Source organism: Pinus tabuliformis, chromosome 3_1 (genome assembly GCF_031772625.1).
Source record: "Pinus tabuliformis cultivar Carrire ecotype Pingquan chromosome 3_1, CPIR1, whole genome shotgun sequence".
NCBI classification, from domain to species: Eukaryota; Viridiplantae; Streptophyta; class Pinopsida; order Pinales; family Pinaceae; genus Pinus; species Pinus tabuliformis.
The window spans coordinates 415089660-415109766 of record NC_142301.1 but is presented as its reverse complement, the minus strand read 5'-3'; the positions used below and the strand labels follow the sequence as shown (position 1 = coordinate 415109766).

The following is a 20107-nucleotide window of genomic DNA, read 5'->3' as shown; positions in this document are numbered from 1 at the left end:
ATCCCTCTCCACGATTGATCAGAGGATGTGTTTTGTACCCAGGGGATAGATCCAGATTCAGTTGGGCTTCACCGGATGTTAGATGATGCTTTGGGGCCCACAACAATTTATGGTAAGCATCTATTGCAGTTGGGGGAATCACAGGAGTTGTTAATTCTAAATGGTCTTCCTTGTTTCCCAGACTCTCGCTTTTTCACGTGTCGGCCATATGGCGGGGGTGCGAGTGTAGTTGATTATGTCCTCGCTAGCCAGAACTTGCTCCCTTTTATTCACCATCTCTCGATCTCCCCCATCCCCCTTGTTGATCATGCACTTCTTTTCTTCTCTCTCCGGTTTGATCCTCCCCTTCCACCCCATCCTTCCCCTTAAGGCCCACCCCGAACCGCCTTTCGATTTGATGAAGGCGACCTTGACATCTTCTCCTCTACTTTACGCAAGATGCTCCCATCAGAAACCCAGTTCTCCTTGCTTGATTATGATTCCACTTAATACACCTGTCTTTCATCTGCCATTTGGGAAGTAACACTCAAATCCTTCCCTCACTCCACTCGTTCCACTTTCACCTCCCGAAAAGTTGGATCTTGCCCCGTGAACAAATGGTACGATGACGAATGTAAGACTCTACATCGAGAACTTCGATATGCTTTCACCCACTCTCAACCCTTCTACCCTGACCTCAAAGCTTCTTACCATCGTCTCCTTCGTTTCAAGAAATGACTCTTTGTCTCTCATAGAAGACGAGAACTTTCTACTCCCCTTGCCCACTCCCCTAAACAATTCTGGCATACCATCCTTCCTCGGTGCTCCCCTCTTCCATCTGACCTCGATCCTACATCCATGTTCTCTCACACTTCCAACCTTTATGATATTCTAGGGTAGGGCCAAGTTCATGTTACCTCCCCACCCCCTTCTTGTTACCTATTCTCAGACAAAGATATTAGAGAGGCCATTTGGGTGATGAACAACAACAAAGCAACCGATGAGGAAGGCTACCAAGCAGAGTTCTTTAAACATGGTTTCCGTGCTTTGGTTAGTTACTTGGATGATCTCTTAAACCATGTAGTTCGTGAAGGTTTTCCATCGGCATGGTCACACCACATCATCCATTCGATCCACAAATCAGGCTCCAACTCAAATCCTAATAACTACAAAATGATCATGGTGGGCCACATGTTCTTGAAGTTGTATGTTACTGTTCTACATAGGAAGCTCTACAGTGACCTTGAGCAAAGACAACTCAGAGCTAGGGGACAGACAGGTTTTCGACCAGCTCATCAGACCATTGACCACATCTTCACCCTATGCATCGTGACTGAGGAGGCATGACATCGCTCTTCGAAAGTCTACTGTTGTTTCGTAGATTTTCGGAAAGCTTTTGACTCTGTTCCGAGGGAAGCCTTACTCCAAAGACTCAGAGATATTGGCATCTCGACAATCCTATTGACAACTATTATGCACCTATATGAGTTTGTCCTTGGTCGTCTTCACATGGTTCATGGGATGTCTGATTTCATCTGAAGCACTATTTGGGTTAAACAAGGTTGTCCATTGTCTGCTACCCTGTTTGGGATCTATATTGATGAGTTGGAGGCTTTTCTACACGAGCATATCCAGGACACTGATGGTTGCCTTCTTCACCAGGTCATGATATCTATTATACTCTTTGCTGACGACATGGACCTCCTCTCCTCATCTCCAGAAGGATTATAGAGGCAGTTGGATGCCTTAGCTTTATTTTGCGATCTTCGATAGTTGACGGTCAACTTGGGTAAAACCAAGGTTATGATCTTCAATGGGGTGAAGAAAACTTCGGACCTTCACTTCCTATTCAGAGGGGAGGAGGTTGAGATTACCAGCACGTATACGTACTTGGGGGTGCAATTCTCAAGTCCCCACTTTAGTTTGCGACCAGCGCTTCAGTGCTTTTCAGTGAGTCTTGGATGTTAGGAGAGATGGGTTTGATCCTCTTCGCCAGGGCATTCCATACATTATATCTTTTATGTTCCTGCATTATACCTTTTATATTCATACATTGTATTTTTTATAGAAGACCGTTTGATTCTCCCTCATTTTATGTACATCATTGTACTCAACAGTGCCTTTGACCTATTTTGTGATCATTAATTGAACATAAATATAATTATCTTATCTTTATCTAAACAACTAACTCTCTAATATGACCAACCAACTACATCTCCTTAAAAGTCATCACTTTTATAAACTTTTCCATTAACACAACATATATATAACTCATTCAACTTTACTACATAATAATTCATCTTCCCTATTTGCTTCCATATCCCAACCTTTACACAAACACCCTTGTACTTGTTCCACATCTTGATATAAATCCAAAATCTTCACACACCTATCTCTTTCTAAGCCCGAATCACCTTGGTTATGCCTTTATTGTACTCATCATTGCCCATAACTTTCTCAAAAATCTAGATGCTCTTACAACAAACCCAAGGTTTTCATATTGTTTAATGGTAAGGAGACTTTAATGGACTTCATGCAAATGTTGCCCCATGAATTATTCGCTGTTCATTGGTGACAAAAATAAATCTAAAACGGTACCCGTTCTTGTTTGCATGCGTTGTAGCCATAAGGAACAACACAAAAGATGCATTACGATCCCCACATCCATTAATAAACAAATAAACAAATAAATAAAATAATAAAAAATCCCAAATCTAGTCCATTAGGTAATAATAATATGGTGGAGGGTTTTACAAATTGTGCCCTGCGGGGAATAGCAAGTTATGGTTAAAGTCGGCGTGTGAGAATAGGAAAAGTCCTGGATAAACAAACGAACCATTTGATTATTATAGTTCCCACAAATATTTTCTCCTTTGGCGTGATCCTATAAACGCTTTTCCTTTCAGCTATCTCACTCTGGCCCTATGACTCTCCATATCGAGGGTTTCCCATCACCCACAGCAACAGTAGAAGTGGATCGCGTCCTGCACTAAGAAAACCTCAGGCATTCTCTGCCCTTTGGCCCTTTGCAACATATATTGATCTCGTCTGCAATTTAATCATCCGTGCGGAGCTGTGGCTAATACTAAAGAGAAGAAGAGCAGAAGAAACGAGGGTTTAATCCGTAGGATAGGATGGTCGGAGGGGGAAACAAGAGGGACGATGTATCGCTGGGAATAAGCAGCACCAATATCTTTGCAGCGCTCGACAGCCGACGAAGAAAGTCAAGCAAGAAGAAGTCCGACAAAGATCAGGGCAGCACATCCTCCCGGAATAGCAGCAAGGACAAGTCGGATCAAAAGTCGGCGGAGCCCCAGCAATTCTGGGCTCCTGCACCCGTCACCGCTAAATCCTGGGCCGACGTCGACGACGATGAAGACTATTATGCTACCACCGCGCCTCCTCCACCGGTCTGGGGATCGCAACCTCCAGTGCAGAGCAATGAGGAGACCAGAGCGAACTTGAGTCAGGCCGAGGTACGGGGGTTTTCAATTTTGTTTTATGAAAAATGATTGCATTTGTGCTGGCGGGGGTTATCCGTTGCCCAGTCTGATTTTATTATTCGGGCGGCTCTGTAATCTTGAGACCCTTAAAGTAGACACGGTCTAACCACTTTAATTTGATTTATTCTTTTAAAGTCTTTTTGGTTTGGCTGTTTTCCATCGTCAGATTAATTAGGGTAAGACCAGTGAAATTGGGTTAGGCGGTCAAAGGAGGCCTCTGTGTCAGTTAGGCACATCCTTTACTGGGTTGGGTCGTGCATTATTCGTTGGCCGCTGTTTCTACTGTGCTTAAGGAACCGATTGCTGTCCCTGTCGATCCACCTCTTTTCGCCAGTATGTCAGAGCCACCCTTTCAGTTCATTGTATTTTAACGATAATTTCAATCCTAATTTCGCCTTGCTTTGAGTTTTTCAGATTTATATTGTTGTTAGGGAATGTGGGTCTGGAATTGATTGAACTACTAAAAAAATAACCAGGAATGTGGCCCTGGGCATGGTGTAGTTCCTGGAATATGGAATTGGGGAAGAAGGAAATTACATTGTGCAGATGCTGTAAACCATTTCAACAGAATGTTCATGAAGGATACAACAGAAGCTCCCAAGAACTAACTTTTTCTTGCCTATACCCATACAGTCCGCACCCAAGCTTTTTGCCCATTTACATCATTTCAAAATTCAAAACCAATGATACCCGATGTTAATAATAAGAAATGTACCTCAGCAAAATTTCTTTTGAAACAGGCAAAAAACAAAGGTATTAGCACTTAAAAATTCCATATCACTCATACCTTAAAATATAGCATTTGGCACCGAGAGACAAAAAACCAAAAGACAGTATGAGTGACTTCAGAAATTGCCCCTTGATTCTCTTCCTAAATCCTCTGGCATATTCTCCTCGTAAATCCTCTGGGATCTCGGATCCAAAAGGAGATTTACTTTTTATAATTCCTTTTTTCTGAAAATATTTTGAGAATAAATAGAATCAAATCTAGCAGAAAACACCCTGATCTCCCCCAGAATAGGCTGCACAAGAAACTCACACCTTGATACCTGCCCTCCATCCAGTAAATGACTACCTGAGAATCACCGAAGAGCTGTAATCACCAAAGAACTGTATCTTTTGCGGCCCATTTTCTGTATCTAACATAATTGCCAATATCAGTGCCATGATCTCTGAATAATTATTTTAACCATGTCTCATTCCTGCTCTAAGTTTCAACCATTTGGTATTTGAGAGATGAACTGACACCCTCTGCCACAGATTGAAGGCTTACCTGAGCAGCTCCATCAAAAAAACTGGCCCAGTTCTGTTGATGTCATCTTCTTCTATCTGCCAAGCAGGCTTTTCTGCTTTTAATTGTGGTACATATTTATAATGCTTAAGCTTTGAACTGCAACTTGAATAGGAAAAATATAACTGTCATAAAATAAACAGTTTTTTGTGATATCTATATCCCCCACGCTACAGTCAGAGAAAGAGTTTGTAGTCTCTTTATTTCCAGATTTCCAACCCATAGCCTGTGACATTCTTCTAATGAGTTCCCATTCAAAATTTGATTAATACCTTATATTAGATCAATCTCATTTCAAACTATAGAAATAAAGGAACATACACAAAGCAAATGATATATTGTTTTCTCCCTTTTCAGCATGTACCAGCAGATTTGTTCCTTTTCTTGAGATTAACCCATTTGAGAACCTTAGGGATTAACCATCGTGGCTTACTTTATATTTTATTTTATTTTCTGTCCCCATTTGATTTAATGATGACAGTGAATAAACTGGCTAGGTGGTGAACATAAATTTTTGTTCACAAGTCTTGGGAGCAAATCTTGTTTCTTTCTCCTTGTGACAATGAATCAGCGAATGATAATATCATATTAAATGCTTTTATTTTGACAAAGTACTGCAATGAAAGGATTTCTCCATGATGATTAAGAAGAGGTAAAAAGGGGTCATGAAAATGACGAGTGACAATGTTGGCAGTGCAAATAGTGAAATCACCACTAGAATGAAAAGGAGAGGAGCCAAGCATAGGACAACTTGGCATTAAAAAGGGTGAACAAATGAGAAGAATTACAAGATGAAGGATAAACAAGATTGCAATGGGAAAGTGATAATAAGAATGCAAGGAACGGGATTGAAGAACTAGAAAATGAGAAAGGATAGACTAAAGAAATCCCTCAGATCCCCTTACCCCTTTCCCCACTTGTGGTATCATGCCCCTATAAGCAACTGAAAAAGTAAAATATTTACAATGTTTACAACACCACAGTCTATTTAATTCATGGTGATAAGTACAGCAGAAAATAAAAATATCCATGCATAGTTTTAAACACATTTAATTACAATTTTTTCCAAAGAGATAAATTGGGATGTACATTCCCTCCCCCCTTTGAATAACACTGTCCTTCATGTTCTTTCAATACAACAATGTTTATGAATGCAAGGAATGATTGAAGAAATAGAAAATGAGAAAGGAAAAACTTATCTAGAGAGATAGGAAAGTGGTCTGCAGTTATTGATGAGGTGAAAGGGGCACTTTGTGTATTGAATAATATTGATATAGATACAAGGAATGCTGATGAACTACTACTATGTGTTATGTATGTATGTATAGACACACACACAATAACCATGGAGGATTTGTAACTCACTGAAAAATATGATTACTGTTGATAGATTGTGAGATTACTTACATTGTGTTTTGAGTTGCATCTTTAGATCGCATTATCAGGTGCATTTCTCTTTTGTTTTGTTTACCACCAGGAAGACCATTTGTCACTAGGGTCACATCAATTAAGGGGCTCAATGATAGTGAAATTACTCTGACTTGATATGTCCAAAATCTCTTTTAACATTTTTGAGTTTGTTCTATTTTGGGTCTTGTTACTTATGGTCCTTGCTTGTAAACTCTTAGTAGAGTTGAGTAGCAAGAGGGTTACTCATTAGTTATTGTTGTCAAATCTGAGCTTCTTGGATTTGACTAACGACAAATCCTTAAAGAAGAGTGAACATGGAATCTAGCTACAGTCTTTGATTGTAGCTCCTGAGTGTCAACCAACATGATAGCCTTATGGACCTTTAGCATACAACATTTCTTCACCTTGTTGCTTTTCCCCTCGAGCTCTTTTCCCATTGAGAATTTCTAGAGATGGTAGAGAGAATAACTTGCCCCAATCACATACCTCTGCTGCCTTGCACCTGTTTTGAAGTAAGAAGATTGCCTTCCATCTGCCATGAAGCCTCTTTCTTGGGCATGAATCCCAATTTAGCCTATCATTGAACTCTGTCTTGGGTATTTGCAGTTGTGTTATCTCTAAATGATTATTTTTGAAGCTGATTTCAGTAAGGATAGAACAAACACTCTTGTAGCAGGGAGAGTTGGCTGTATTGTGTGTGAAGAATCCTAATTGTGTTAGGTTCAGAATGTGCACAAATGGCTAGCCTGGACTGTCTCACAGGGAATTTGGGTGCTATTTGTTGAAGCTCCCTTAACATCCAAAAGGTCAATGGCTCCCTATTGGAAGAGAGAAATTTGGTGATGGGTGCCTGACTGCAAGATTTGAGCTGAAAAACAGAGGTGGCATCTGATCCCCTAAATCAGGTATTGGAGTTAGCATATCTAGTCAGTATTGTAACATGACTGGAGTCCCAGTGGTCTCTAGGCAAACCCGGGAAGAGGGTATCATGTTACCAACTCACCAAAGTTACCATCTGTTGACACCAGTACCCATGGCTGGAAAGGTTAAGTGAACTGATAAGAGAGTGAAGTAAGTAAAATTGAGCAATTATCTACTGCCTTGGTTGATTAGGTATGGTCATCAGCGATCCTTATTGAGGTCTTAAGACTGTTCAGTGTTAACTGTTTCATCATGTATTCATGAATGGGGTAACAAGTCAATGCCCATACGCTTTTCAAAAGATAGTAATTGGCATTAGAAGGATTGTAGTCCCTGTAGCTACGTTTGACAATAGGCTATGATTTATAATAACTGTCACAATATTACATAGTCTAAGACTTAAATGATGATTTTTTTGGTCTTTGACTTCTCCCTCATCCATTGCATAGTCTATAATGATTTATTGTGGGCTTGTTGCAGTTTTATTTGCTTTTTTTTGTCACAGAAACAAAAATCTTTGTTTATTACAAAAAGGTTCAACATAGGTATATTTACAAATCTACTTTCTAAATAGAAGATATAAATTGGATGTAAATAGAATAAGTGAGGAATCCCATTAACACAAAATTGTCTCTTGAGAAGGTATGAATGACAATACAGTCCCAAAATTATTCAGGTAGTATGACTATGGACACTGTGTTTGGTCCAACTTAGTCTCCTAGGAAAAATGCAAGATCAAAAATTTACCTACCCTCACTCTTATTGCACACATCTGTGAATAGGCAAAGGGATGCAAGAAGCCACCGAACAAAATATGTGGTTAGTTCTAACAATGGGCCAATAACCATGTCCTCGGTCAACAAATATTTATATAAAATATTTGCCGCTGAGGGGTAGGTGGCCCCGGCTATGTGGCTATCAATTCTAACAAAGTTAACATATTCTAAGGTTAAATCAACCTGAATCTATGCCCAGTCCCTCTACAATGTTGATCATGGCAATGCCATTTCTTTTAGGCTGGAGTAGTACAATTTGTCAGGTCCATATCAGTAGGTGTTTCTGCCCACTAGCTATCATTTTACTGGTTCCCTTGTTCTATGCATGAGCATGTTTGAGCTTTCGATAAAAAGGCCAAAGTTCACAACTTTACAATCTCCCGAGGACTAATTACTTGACTGTATCAATACTACTACAGAAATAGATAACTTATATAACGTAACAGAGAAAACAAAAAAAACCTTAATATGCAAGCTTTGTATTGTAACTGCCACCTTGGTAAATCCCTTTTATTGTTGTCATCCTCCAATTCATCTAATTCTATAAACCCAGCCCAGTCAGCCTCATCACTGGCAGGTGGCAGTGAAGAGGAACAATCACACAAGTTTGGAGGTGCCAAATATGGACTTGGTATTCAATAATCCTCTGCTCCCATGCCTTACAGAAATCTTCAGGTTCCTTTTCCCTGCCTCTCAAGTTGGTGAGCCTTGTTGCCCTGCTTGCAAATGCATCCTAAACTTGTATCACTAATAGTTAGCTGCCCATTTCGGCATTTGTCACCTTAGCCACTACTTAACCACTTTCTGTCTTTGCCAGCAATGATTCAATGGATCTATACTTAATGGCACCATTGCAGATTATGCCAGACATTTACTGCTTTGTTTCTTTGTTGATTTCTGTGTTTTTTCTTCTTTGTCCTTTACTTTTAAGTTTTCATATCTATGTTTTCTGAATTTAAAGGGGATTATGTACATCGTTTCCCATAAAATGTGGGTGATTTTTGTCGAGATCTTGTCATTTATTTGCTAGTTTGTCTGCACCAATATTCAAGTTGTGGAAGATGTGAAAACGTCATACAGTTGAAGGATTTTATAATTTGGGCAATCTTAATCTTGGTCGCTCTTATGTGCAATCAATATATTCAAAGGGGCAATGTTATGTTTCATAATGTTTCATAATTTGGAGTCATCAATGCATTAGTGAAATTTCTGGAAATTATTAGCCATATTACATTATTTTGTTTCTTCCTCGACCCATAGGAAAACATGAAATCTTATTTTTACTTGGGTTGATGATGATAAGCCCTCTATCCTCGGGTTTGTTGGATTACTATTAATCACCAACACAGGAGATTTTACTTACTACTATCATTGGTTTTGAATGAACAAGAGGTTTCTGTTGGTATCTATGATTTAATATTTTAAAATTTCCATTACAATGAATTTTATTTGAATGTCAACTATTAAAATTATCATGATTCTAGAAGAGATGGGTTCCAGTTTCCATAGTTTGTCATGACTCATAACTAATAGGCAATAGCTTTATTTACTTCCTTGCTGTTAGGAATATGATCAGATGATTGAATGATTATTGTCAAGAATGACATGAAGAAATTACTCTTTTTAAGCAAAGAACAGTTTTTGATCGGAAAAGGCTGTTCTAAAAATAGCAAATCAATTTCATTCTATAAACAACTAAGCCTAGATATGGGATACTGAGTAGTTTTTGGTAAATAGGTACTGTTGAGAAACTGGTCGGAAATTTTTTCATAAGGGAAATGGATATAGTTCAAATATGTAGATTGATATATATACTTTTTAAGGAAAATTTCACGGGATTTCCCTTCTTCACCAGAATATCAGGATAGTGGGTGATTTGAGTTTCAATTGCTAGCTATAGTAGTGGATAGCAACCCCAAGAGACTTGTGTAAATATTCTCTTAGTCTTTATACTTTGGTGAATGTTTTTCTGCAATGATATCTCTGTATCACTATATATATGTGTGTATGTGTGTCTGTACATTAATAAGAGGATCCAATAAGAGGGTTTGCATGCAAATAGGGGTCTAGTATCATGGATTTGTGCCCAACAGGGATGATTGCTTCAAATCCTTTCCCCTCCCCTCCCTTGCAATTTTATTTACCTAAAACATGAAGAATAAGAAGAGAGAGGGAGAGGCATTAGACATCTCATTATAGACAAACATTCCTCAAATCATGAAGGAATATGAGGATCCATGGAGAGGGTTTTCATGCAAATTTTAGGTTTTTGGATTTAGTATCATGGATTACGGATGCGTGCCCTAGGTGGATGATTGCTTGAAATCCTTTGCCCTTCTTAGGGCCCTTGCAATTTTTTTGTAACTGGGGAAACTGCTTTTGCATTTTCATTTGACAATTTAGGGTGATGTCAGATGGAGTGAAAATACTGGTTCCTGTATCCCCTCTAGTATGGTGGTCAGGATTCGGGACCGCATGCACCCCTATGATAGTAAGAATGTTGCAGAATCTTCAGTTGGTAGTGGTGAGAGTAATTTGGAAGGCCAGGCCAGGAGGGCTTGGACCTTCTGTCACTGAAGTGCCGCACAACCAAATGCTGGGAAGGAAAGTCAAAATTCCCACCTGCAACCTGGGGATACAACGAAGAGACGAGAAAATGGCACAAGAATTCCAACCTTGGTAGGAAGACGCAAATGTTGCGGGGTTTTCCATATTTATTTGCTGATTCCTAATAACTCATAACATGTGTGATTGCATGGGGTGAGTTGGCCATGTGATCCCCCTATTTAATTCTCGGGGAGGAGGTGGGGTGGCAGGCCTTCTCCCCTCCCTCTGTAAGCGTGCTTTCCAACACCTTCATCGGGGTTTGCTAATCTGTGGTGATGAGACTATGTAATTGATCTCTCCACTCTGTCCAATCTTCATTGATCTAAGAGGTGGCAAGGTTAATGTTATGTTTCTTGCATCCCAAATTTGCCATATAGTCTTCCACTTTATTTGCTTGATCAGCGGGAGTATGAGAGGAGGATAATATGAAAGGCATGGATTAGTAAACCAATACGAGATACAAAGTTTTCCAGCCTCCAGCTTCTACCAACCTTTTCCGGGGGTGATCCATTAATTAGTCTCTTCAGGGTGTTTATAACCAATTGGGAGTTGTTGTCCACTTGGAGCTTTGTTAAGCCATTTGCTATAGCTAGGCAAAGTCCAGTCTCCAAGGCAAAGAATTCTGCTATGTTATTTCTGTTGACCCTGCAATTAACTGTAAATAGAAATAAGGCTTGTCCATCGTTGTCTCTAAAGATACCTCTGAAGCCAGCCAAGTCCGGATACCCTTTTGAAGTTCCATCAATATTTAGCTTGATAAACCATGTTGGGGGAGGGGTGAAGATTGTTGGTGGGATGGAGCACGTAGGGTTACTCATGTCTGGGGAGAGATTGAGACAAGTTTGCAAATTTTAATACTATGACCGTTTTCAGCAAATTTCAACTTTATTTGCCCCTGTTATTTTAATAACTCATCAAATATTTTATTTAATTTAAAACTAACTTCTAGGCCAACTGCTTGTGCTTTATAACAATATATTTGGCATATATTTGGACCCTTGTGCAAACCATCTGGGCCTCAAAATAATTCTACTGGCTCGATTTAAAACACCAGCCACAACAGATGGCTGAAGACGCAAAAAGAACAGAGGAGGACAAATGGCTGTGTAAGAACAAATTATCAGCTGCTTTCTCTACACAACACACTAATCACTAATCAGATATAACCAAACAGCAACAAACAAAGGTTTATTTCATTAAAGACGAGCTCTTATTTATGCATTATAATTTGATGGGAACTTAATTATGCATCATAGTTTTCATGCTTATTGAACCAAGCCTGAAAGATTTGAGATGGGGATGGCTACTTCATTGTCATAAAAAAGAGCTGTCCCCAAGGTCCCAATGCTCCATTCTCCATATTGTCCGATGCTCTTTGCTCAATTCTATCAATCTCTCATCACCATATTGGCCAATGCTTGTTTTATCTTCAAAGATGTTTGAAGGTGAGTTGGTAGCTGCCAAATGTAGTCCTTATAAGCTTAAGTGGTTGCAAGTTAGAGTGAACTTGGTAAATGTAGCGGATAACAATATGCCCTGGGATGGTGGACTTACTTTTCTTTGTACAAGGTAGCGATCCATTGATTTCTCTATGCTTAAAGAATGTCATGCATCAAAATATTCGACGTGTGCACCAACCAACCATACCAAAAAATGCGACGATGTACATAATGGTTTTTCCTGCTCTCTTACAACTAGTTTGAGTTTGGTGACCTTGAAGTTTGACAAAAAATTGACAACAAAAAATAGATGATAAAATCGGTATTAAGTTTGAGAAACTATAAAATTTCAAAATCAAAAAATATATGTGATATGGCTTTAATTCAGAACTCAAGGTTTTCCTCAAGATACATGTGTTGTCTTCATAAATATATTATTTTTCAATACAAATCTTATTCTTAAGTATCTTAGTTAAGTATACATTAAGTGAGTTGTAAAATTTGTATACTTCAGGCTGTGATCATAAGAGTAAAAAACAAGAAGAATATTAAGATTTTGCTTAAAAAAATAATAAAAATAATATATCTAAAGAAAAGAGATATAAGGTTATACACTTGAGATCATCTATCAATGGGAAAAATGAGAAGAGTTTTTCAACATTTGAAGTGGAGAAAGAGTGAGTATTATATGACAATGAACATGCAATTTTTGTTTTTTTTGTATCTAGAGAGATTGGTAATTGGGCTGGTTTTGATTTCGCGTTCATGGAGTCTATTTCGACTGCTACCACTATACCTTCTAGGCGCCTACATACACCCTTTCTGTAGACACGGGTTAATTGGGGGATTTGAACGCCAAATTTCATAGTTTACATGGTGCTTTGTTAATATGGCCATTGCTAATTGAGCTGTCCCCCGGAGGCTGACAATGAACATGTATTTTGAGTAAAGTCTTGTTTTCTAAAGTAAAACCATATCACATATATTTTAAATTTTATTACATATAATTTCAAATTTTGATTTTTTATAATTTCTTGAACTTAATGCTGAATTTTACCACCACAAAATATTTGATGTAACTGTAATTAAATAATTTGCTCGTGAACTGTTAACATCAATGGAATGTTACCATGGTAAGCCTTTGATCTCTTCCAAGTTCTTACCAGTGTTTTTCTTGCTGATGCATGAAATGATGAAATAGAATGAGAAAGATGAGGAAGAAGGGGTTCAATGCTTCCAAAGCCTTTGCCCTAACCCTCGAAAGCCTACTTTGGCCTTCCCATAGGCTCTACAATGTCTTGTAAACAAGAAAAACGTCCCATTTTTGGGATTCTGTGGGAGTATTGAGGTAGCTTGGCAGGGAGTCTGGTCGGGATCCTTCTGGAGCATGGCTGCAAGGAAGGTGGGAGTGCGGTGAAGCATACATCCTGCTGGAGCTCCTACAGCTGGGAGTTTTTCAGTCCCAAGATGGAATTGTTTGGAAGTGCATTCTCGGGAATTGCTCTTGAAATGAACTCTGATGGAGGGCATTTCCAGAGAAGATTATTGATCTTGGGGGACGATTCCATCAACACTGGTTATGACATGATAATCCTGATATTAGCTTTTCACTGCTTCTGCACTTCAGGAGCATTAGAAATCCTTACTGGACTTACTGAGTGAATTGAGTGTGGACAATGCTAGGTTAGGAAAAAGGAGAGAGATCAAAATCATAGAACAGATGGTATAAATGGAATCCTTGCATGGGCGAAACAGCTCCTCTTGGAAATAAATCCTTGGTGTTGCAGTTGCAATAGTAATCCTGATCTTTGGAACCAGTAAATTTTTGGAAATAATGATTATGAGAAAAAGTGTGAACTCTGCAACCAATTCCTCATCTGGGTCATGTTTTTGGGATTGAGAATGATTATTTTCAAATAACTCTGAAAACTGGCGTCTATCACTGTAAAAAACAAATGAAGACGAACATAATTGAGCCTTTTTTGCATGTTTGAAAAGGATCTTGCAAAACTACATGATAATATCCTTGGCTGGCCTGTTAGACGTCCTTAGATGATCATTGGTTGTGCTCTTGTGAGTGTTTGTCCACTTGCCTTCACTAACATGGTGGACAGAGTGAAGTACCACTTGCCCTTGCTTAACATGGGGACAGAGTAAAGTACCACTTGTCTTTGCTAACATGGTGGACAGAGTAAAGCACCATGGATTTGAAAATTTGAAATTCTCAAACAAGAATATCTGTCTTTGGGGCCTGGATCTTTAATTTCTTTTTCATATTTTAAATTGAAGCATTTTAAACCATTATTATGATTGAATTTGTTTTCTTGTTTGAATGTAGCATTTCGTTAGTTTTTGATATAAAACAATAAAAAATTAATAAAAGTGGCTTGAAAAAAATGCAACACTTATGAACATAATTAGCCAAAAGTAAAAACTGTTGGAAAACTATTTGACATTAGTTTATGCTATTTGGCATTTGCTCCAAGTATAGAAGTGCCAGATTTATGCCATTTGAACTCGATTGAGGATAGATTGTGTTTTTTTGGACATCTTGGCCTTGTGAAGCTCCCATGGTAGGTTTAATCTGCTTTTTCTTTTGCAGAAGTCAGTCAGTATATCTAGCTTGCCAGTTTTTGAGAACTTTTTACCATTTTTTGCGGAGTTGTCTTTCAGTCTATCCAAACGTTTCCTAGTATGGTAAATATATCCTGAAGGGATGCCCACTTTGAGTTGAATCCTTTGCTCACTGATCTTTATACTCCTACACGAGGTTGCATTTTTAATTTCCACCAGATTGGCCCTTGCTGTATTAATTTAACTCCTGCATGATCGTATTTGGAATTTGTTTTAAATTTTTAATGTTATTGTTTGCTTCCACAGGAAAGTGATGGTGAGGAGGATGCTTTTGATGAAGTTGATGATGATGCTGAGGAAGAACAGGATCATGAAGCTGAAATTGCTGCTCCCACAGAGCCAGTGGTGAATAAGCCCCTTCTTCCTACATTAGTAGTGTCACGAGAGCCAGAGAGACAGCTTTCCAAGAAAGAATTAAAAAAGAAAGAATTGGCCGAGCTTGATGCGGTTCTAGCTGAACTAGGCCTCGGACCAAAGGAGACAAATGAGTCAAATGGTATTATGAACTCTGTTGTATCTCAATCAAATCTTTTTGCCTAGAGTTTTCCACAAAGTATTTCATGCAACCTTTTATCTTTAGTTTACTCCACAGATCTCATCTTATGGGCTGCTTTCTTGTCACTGCAACATATAAAGGAAACTGGCATTAGAGGGCTAGCATAATGTATACCTAATAGGTATAGGTTTGAGATGTTTAAGTCTAATGTTGCCTATCTAATGAATAATAAAATTATATGGCCAGCCACATCTCTCTCGGAGTTTATCATCCAATAGTCAGTGCCAAATAGTCATTGCTATCCTATAACACTTGAAGATAACTTGTTTCAGACTTCAACCCTTCATCATGTAGCTATCAAATGGCACAAAATGACTATCCTAATTTTCTTGGAGTGGGTTGTGTTCACAAGTACGGTTGCTTCCCTTAATCAAGCTGGATTTTCATTACTTTGATATGTGAGTTACAGCATCATAATATCCAATTCTGGTGGAGTGGAGATACAAAGTACGTAGGAATAATAATGTTCATTTTTCTAAAAAAGGTCTTGATGCTTCAAAAAGTAACTAAATATGAAACTATAGTATCCTTGGCCATTTGGAGGACACTCAAAATCTGATTGAAATAAGAGTCAATGGACTTTGACACTGTCCATAAAAGAGAGGAAATTTTCTGTAAACACTAGTCAAGTGTTCATTGGTTAAAAGAGGGAGATAAAAGTACAAACTTCTTCCACAATTCCATCTTAAACAAAAGAAATCAATATAAGATCCTAGTAATCTAAAAACAAGATGGAGTATCCTGTAGAGGATAAAGAGATGATCAAGCCAGAAACTACTGATTTATTGAAAAAATAATGCGAAGAGCTTGTTCTATTTCTCATCTCACAGATTTTCTTAGGAGTGAAACAACTTTCTCTTGGATTTTCTTCAGACTGTGAAGGGGTCATAATCTTCTAATTCTTAGAAAATCCCGGAGGCCCTAAATTGAACATTCCTTCTTCAAATCCTGAACAATGAAGTCCTAGAGACATTCTTAGCTTTTATATCAGTATCTTTATAAATTATGTAATTCTGTACATAAGGTTATCTGCAAACGTAAAACTTCCAGGCTGAAGCCATTGCTTCCCAATCTAGATCTTTCGATGAACAAGGAGGATTTGTGGACTTTCTCATAACATTTCACTCTGGTATGAAAGAGAGGTGAAGGAATGTTGATGAAATCTGATCTTGCAAAGGCCTTTGACAAGGTCAGTTGGGACATTTTGAAATAAAATGAGTCATACCAAATGGCTGAATTGTGTTGTAGAATGCTTTCCAACAGAGTGAATGCCACCTTTCTATAATGCTAGGGAAAACTATTTAAGAATATGCCACTTTGGCATCATTTTCAACTTATATATTTTCTTTTCTAGCTGTTTCGTTAGGGATCTCAATTTGTTTGTGACTTGACATAGCTACATCACTTTTCATTTTAAACCTAATAAAACATTGTATCAAAGAAAACTTAGTATTTGGCATTTTTCACTCAAACTGCGCATTCAGCTCATCCAAAATTTCTTTGATGATATGGATAAAAGTCATGATGTAACTTAGAATCAGTTATACCAAGCTCAAGATGGATTTGGCTTCGTCATCCCGATTCTACATTTATAATTTTGTCTTGTTGTACAGGTTTTGGCTCAGTCCTACCAACTCTTTCCTACATGTTCCTATGTATTAGATGTAACTGAGTTGTGTCCTTCCAGGTGTGGAAATTATGACCATTACTGTTTTTAAGATCTGCCCCCCTCGTTTTCAGTAAAATAAAAACAGAAAATAACTCCAAGTTCTGTTTTAAATCTCTCAAAACTTAAAGAATTCAAAAAGCCTTCTGTTTGGACCTTTATATTACATTTTTGGGTTTAATCTCCCTTTCACATCTTCAAATCTGGCACTTATGTCTGCTGGAAATGCTTTTGGTCTGGACTTGCAATTGCTACAATGGCTTCTATGCAAATGTTTAACTGCTCCAGATGTTCTTTGTGGGTCTGCTTGGAAACTATTGGCCATCATTTCTTCTTACACTTATTCTTTGCTTAGCAATTTACTGTCTCTGTGCAGCTCTCCTCAAATGGCGATATTGTTTTCTACAAATTTCATTCCAATGTGTGCCATTGTGCTTCACATATTGCTTGTTCTGTGTGCCCTAGCATGTGTCTGAGATCTGACCATAATCTGCTTGATGCTTGTGTATGTTACAATCTTTGTATGGGTGGATGTGATTCTTACACTTGTGCCCTTGTGACAGTTTTCAGTGCTATTCTTGATGGTGTTTTGAACAGGTTTTGGTGCTCTCCTTGGGAAACACTGATGTGGTTTTTGGTGCAAGGTTTTGGTTTTCATCTTTGTATGTTAAGAAGTTTTTGGCAGGTTCAAATAATATCTGTTATGACACTTTAAGCTGCTGCTGTCGATTTATTTTCAAAATCATATTTCAAATAACGATGCTGGCTTCAAATTTAAATTCTTAAATAACTTATATTTTATTTATTCTTCCAATCTAAACTTGCCTTTATTAATGATTTCTCTGATGCCACGTTGGCTTTTTAGATAAAGGTGACCATAAAATTTTATGGAAAACAGATATACATGGATTGTATCATTTATTTACAGAGTCATTGAATGCACCACCATAAGTATTTATGATCCTCCACATTGGGACGACTCCGATATTCTGTCTACCGAGCTGTTCTGCTCAGGCCACCTTGTTTCACACACTGGTAGCTTCATTTTGATGCTGAACTTATGGGTAGCATACAACGTTTGTATGCTTTGATGCAACTTTGACTTATTCATGCATCTGTCAACAACACTATTGAGGGTTACAGTTAGACATTCAAGTTGCGTTATCACTTTACATTCAAGCTCTATCAATAAGAAATGAAGTTTTAATGAATGACTCAATGAAGAAAGAGTGCAAACTAGTGGGCATTTATAGCACACACAATGTTTTGCCATTTGGACAAGTCTCATGATGGGCAGCATCTTCTACTCACCTCAAGCTGTCATCCAATTATGGTTTGTTGTGTCTTGCAATTATAATGTCGTTAACCAAGATGACATTTAAGCACATGCTTTCAAAGTTTCAAGTGCACATGAGCCAAGGCCCACCTGTTGGTTATTGCCTTTACCGATTTGAGGAAAAATTTTCACATTTAGGTATCTGCTACCTCTAAGTGAAGCAATTTCTTGGATCACTCTCTCTTGTTTACCTTCTTGTGTGTGGTGCTACTTTCACAGCTCAGAATAATTTATGGAATGCTATTTCTCATATTTTATGCTGTTTTTAGATTCTATGGAACACGGGTTGGTGTTTGAGTAGAGCTTCTTCAGTCTCAGTATTGTAGGTTTTGATTTATCAAAAAGTCAGTATTACAGGTTCTTTGTAATAATTTGTTTGAGCAGATGTAGTTAAATGGTTGCGGTGTGGTCTTTTGTTTATTGTAAACTTTTCTGTTGATCAGATTTTGTTCAGAAAACATCTACCCTGAACAATGTTTCTGCCCATGTGGCTGTGTTCCATATCAATTGAGAATTTGACATTGTTTGGTCTTATGATTGAAGTAAATGCATTTGCAGGATTTGATGAAGAGGCTAAACCAGAAACACCTAATGGAGATGTAAATGGTGAAGGAGCTGCTGCTCTTATAGAGAGTAAAAGTTCAAAAAGACGAAAAGCAAAGAAGGAAAAGTCTTTCAAGGAACAAAAAGATGAAGATATCAATCCAAAGGATGGTGAGAATAAAGTGAAAAACGGAGAAAATGAACAACCAGTTGAGGACGACAATTCTAGGAAAGAGGAAGAAGAAGATCAAAATGCAATCCCTATTGATCCTAAGGAGCGAATAAAAAAGATTGCTTCTTTCAAAAAGAAGAAGTCGAGCAAAGAACTTGACGCTGCAGCTAAAGCAGCTGCTATAGAGGCTGCTGCCAGAGCTGCTAAGCTTGCTGCTGCCAAGAAAAAAGAGAAAAATCACTATAATCAGCAGCCTGTAAGGTAAAGGGATAATTCAGGATCAATTTAGAGCTTAGGATAGGCGAGCAATGAGAATACTGCAATAGATAAATTGTGATATTTGATTGAGAGGCTTATTGCCAAGTTTTTTACATTTGATGGTGGGTGAATTGTTAATTATTCAAAGATTTCAATTAATGATCTTGGGAGAACACCCAATGTAAAGCATTTTGTGTCAAGTTAGTATGTTGATGTTTAGCTTGTGCGTTATAATACTGAATAACAAGCAGTACACAAAACTGTGCTTCTAAGGGTTCAGTTCGATATTTAGAATTGTCTGTTATGGATTGGTTAGATAAATTATTCATTCTGGAAACTCTGTCACGAATGTTTGTAAAATTGTCGGTAAGACAGATTTCAAGGTCTCTTTTAAGTCTCAATTGTTGAAATGATTCTAATTATTAGTTGGTAATGTTTTCGAGTTAATTATTGTGATTATTTTTATATTCCTTCCCATGCAGATTGATGATATTTGTATTGGGACATGTGCATTGTTTAATATTTTAGTCAGTAAAAAATCAATGGTGATTTTAACTGGTTTTATCATGCCACAGTACCCCTATGATATGACACTGATCGTTGATGTAGTTTAGCTTATTATTAAGAAATGCTGCAAAGGGAAACATTTACTTTCTTTCCATTATTTCAATTTTTACACCACTGATGGACATTCTTATTTTTTAATCTGAGTGCCAGATTGACGCTGGTGATAAATCCAATAGTTGTCTTCTGTTGATTTGCATTGTCTAATAATTTAGCTCTTCAATTGTTAATGGTACTTCTCTAATTGGTGGTTGACATATGCCTATACAGTTGGTGGATGGTGATACCTATTGACATTCACCATCCGCTACCGATGCAGATGAGTTAGTTCTAGTGGTGGTCATGGTTTTTTTTTCTCCATATTAACTGGGTATTTTACTGACATCCTTTAGATTTCTTTACTTAATTAGTTATTTTTCCTCTTGTTTGATTATGCATCATGTCCCCTAGAA

The 20107-nt window shown here is 37.9% G+C and overlaps 1 protein-coding gene across 2 annotated transcripts; it reads left to right on the top strand.

Annotated features, from left to right (window-relative positions):
• Positions 1-2797: 2797 nt before the first annotated feature.
• On the top strand, positions 2798-19524 carry LOC149187498 (uncharacterized). 2 transcript variants are annotated; one of them, XM_089411384.1, is made up of 3 exons: positions 2798-3455; positions 14807-15056; positions 18662-19524. In XM_089411384.1, exons 1-3 carry the CDS (start codon positions 3114-3116, stop codon positions 19096-19098), a joined length of 1029 nt encoding a protein of 342 aa, XP_089267510.1. In that variant the 5' UTR covers positions 2798-3113; the 3' UTR covers positions 19099-19524. The 2 variants fall into 2 exon arrangements, with proteins under 2 accessions (XP_089267510.1, XP_089267511.1); XM_089411385.1 differs by having other exon boundaries at positions 2805-3455; positions 18677-19524.
• Positions 19525-20107: the final 583 nt, after the last annotated feature.

Excerpts from the sequence above, each read along its gene's own strand:
- LOC149187498 (XM_089411384.1), top strand. The coding sequence starts at position 3,114 with ATGGTCGGAGGGGGAAACAAGAGGGACGATGTATCGCTGGGAATAAGC. Across the intron at positions 3,456-14,806 it reads CGAACTTGAGTCAGGCCGAG|GAAAGTGATGGTGAGGAGGA; the intron begins GTACGGGGGTTT and ends TTGCTTCCACAG. Across the intron at positions 15,057-18,661 it reads GGAGACAAATGAGTCAAATG|TAAATGCATTTGCAGGATTT; the intron begins GTATTATGAACT and ends TTATGATTGAAG.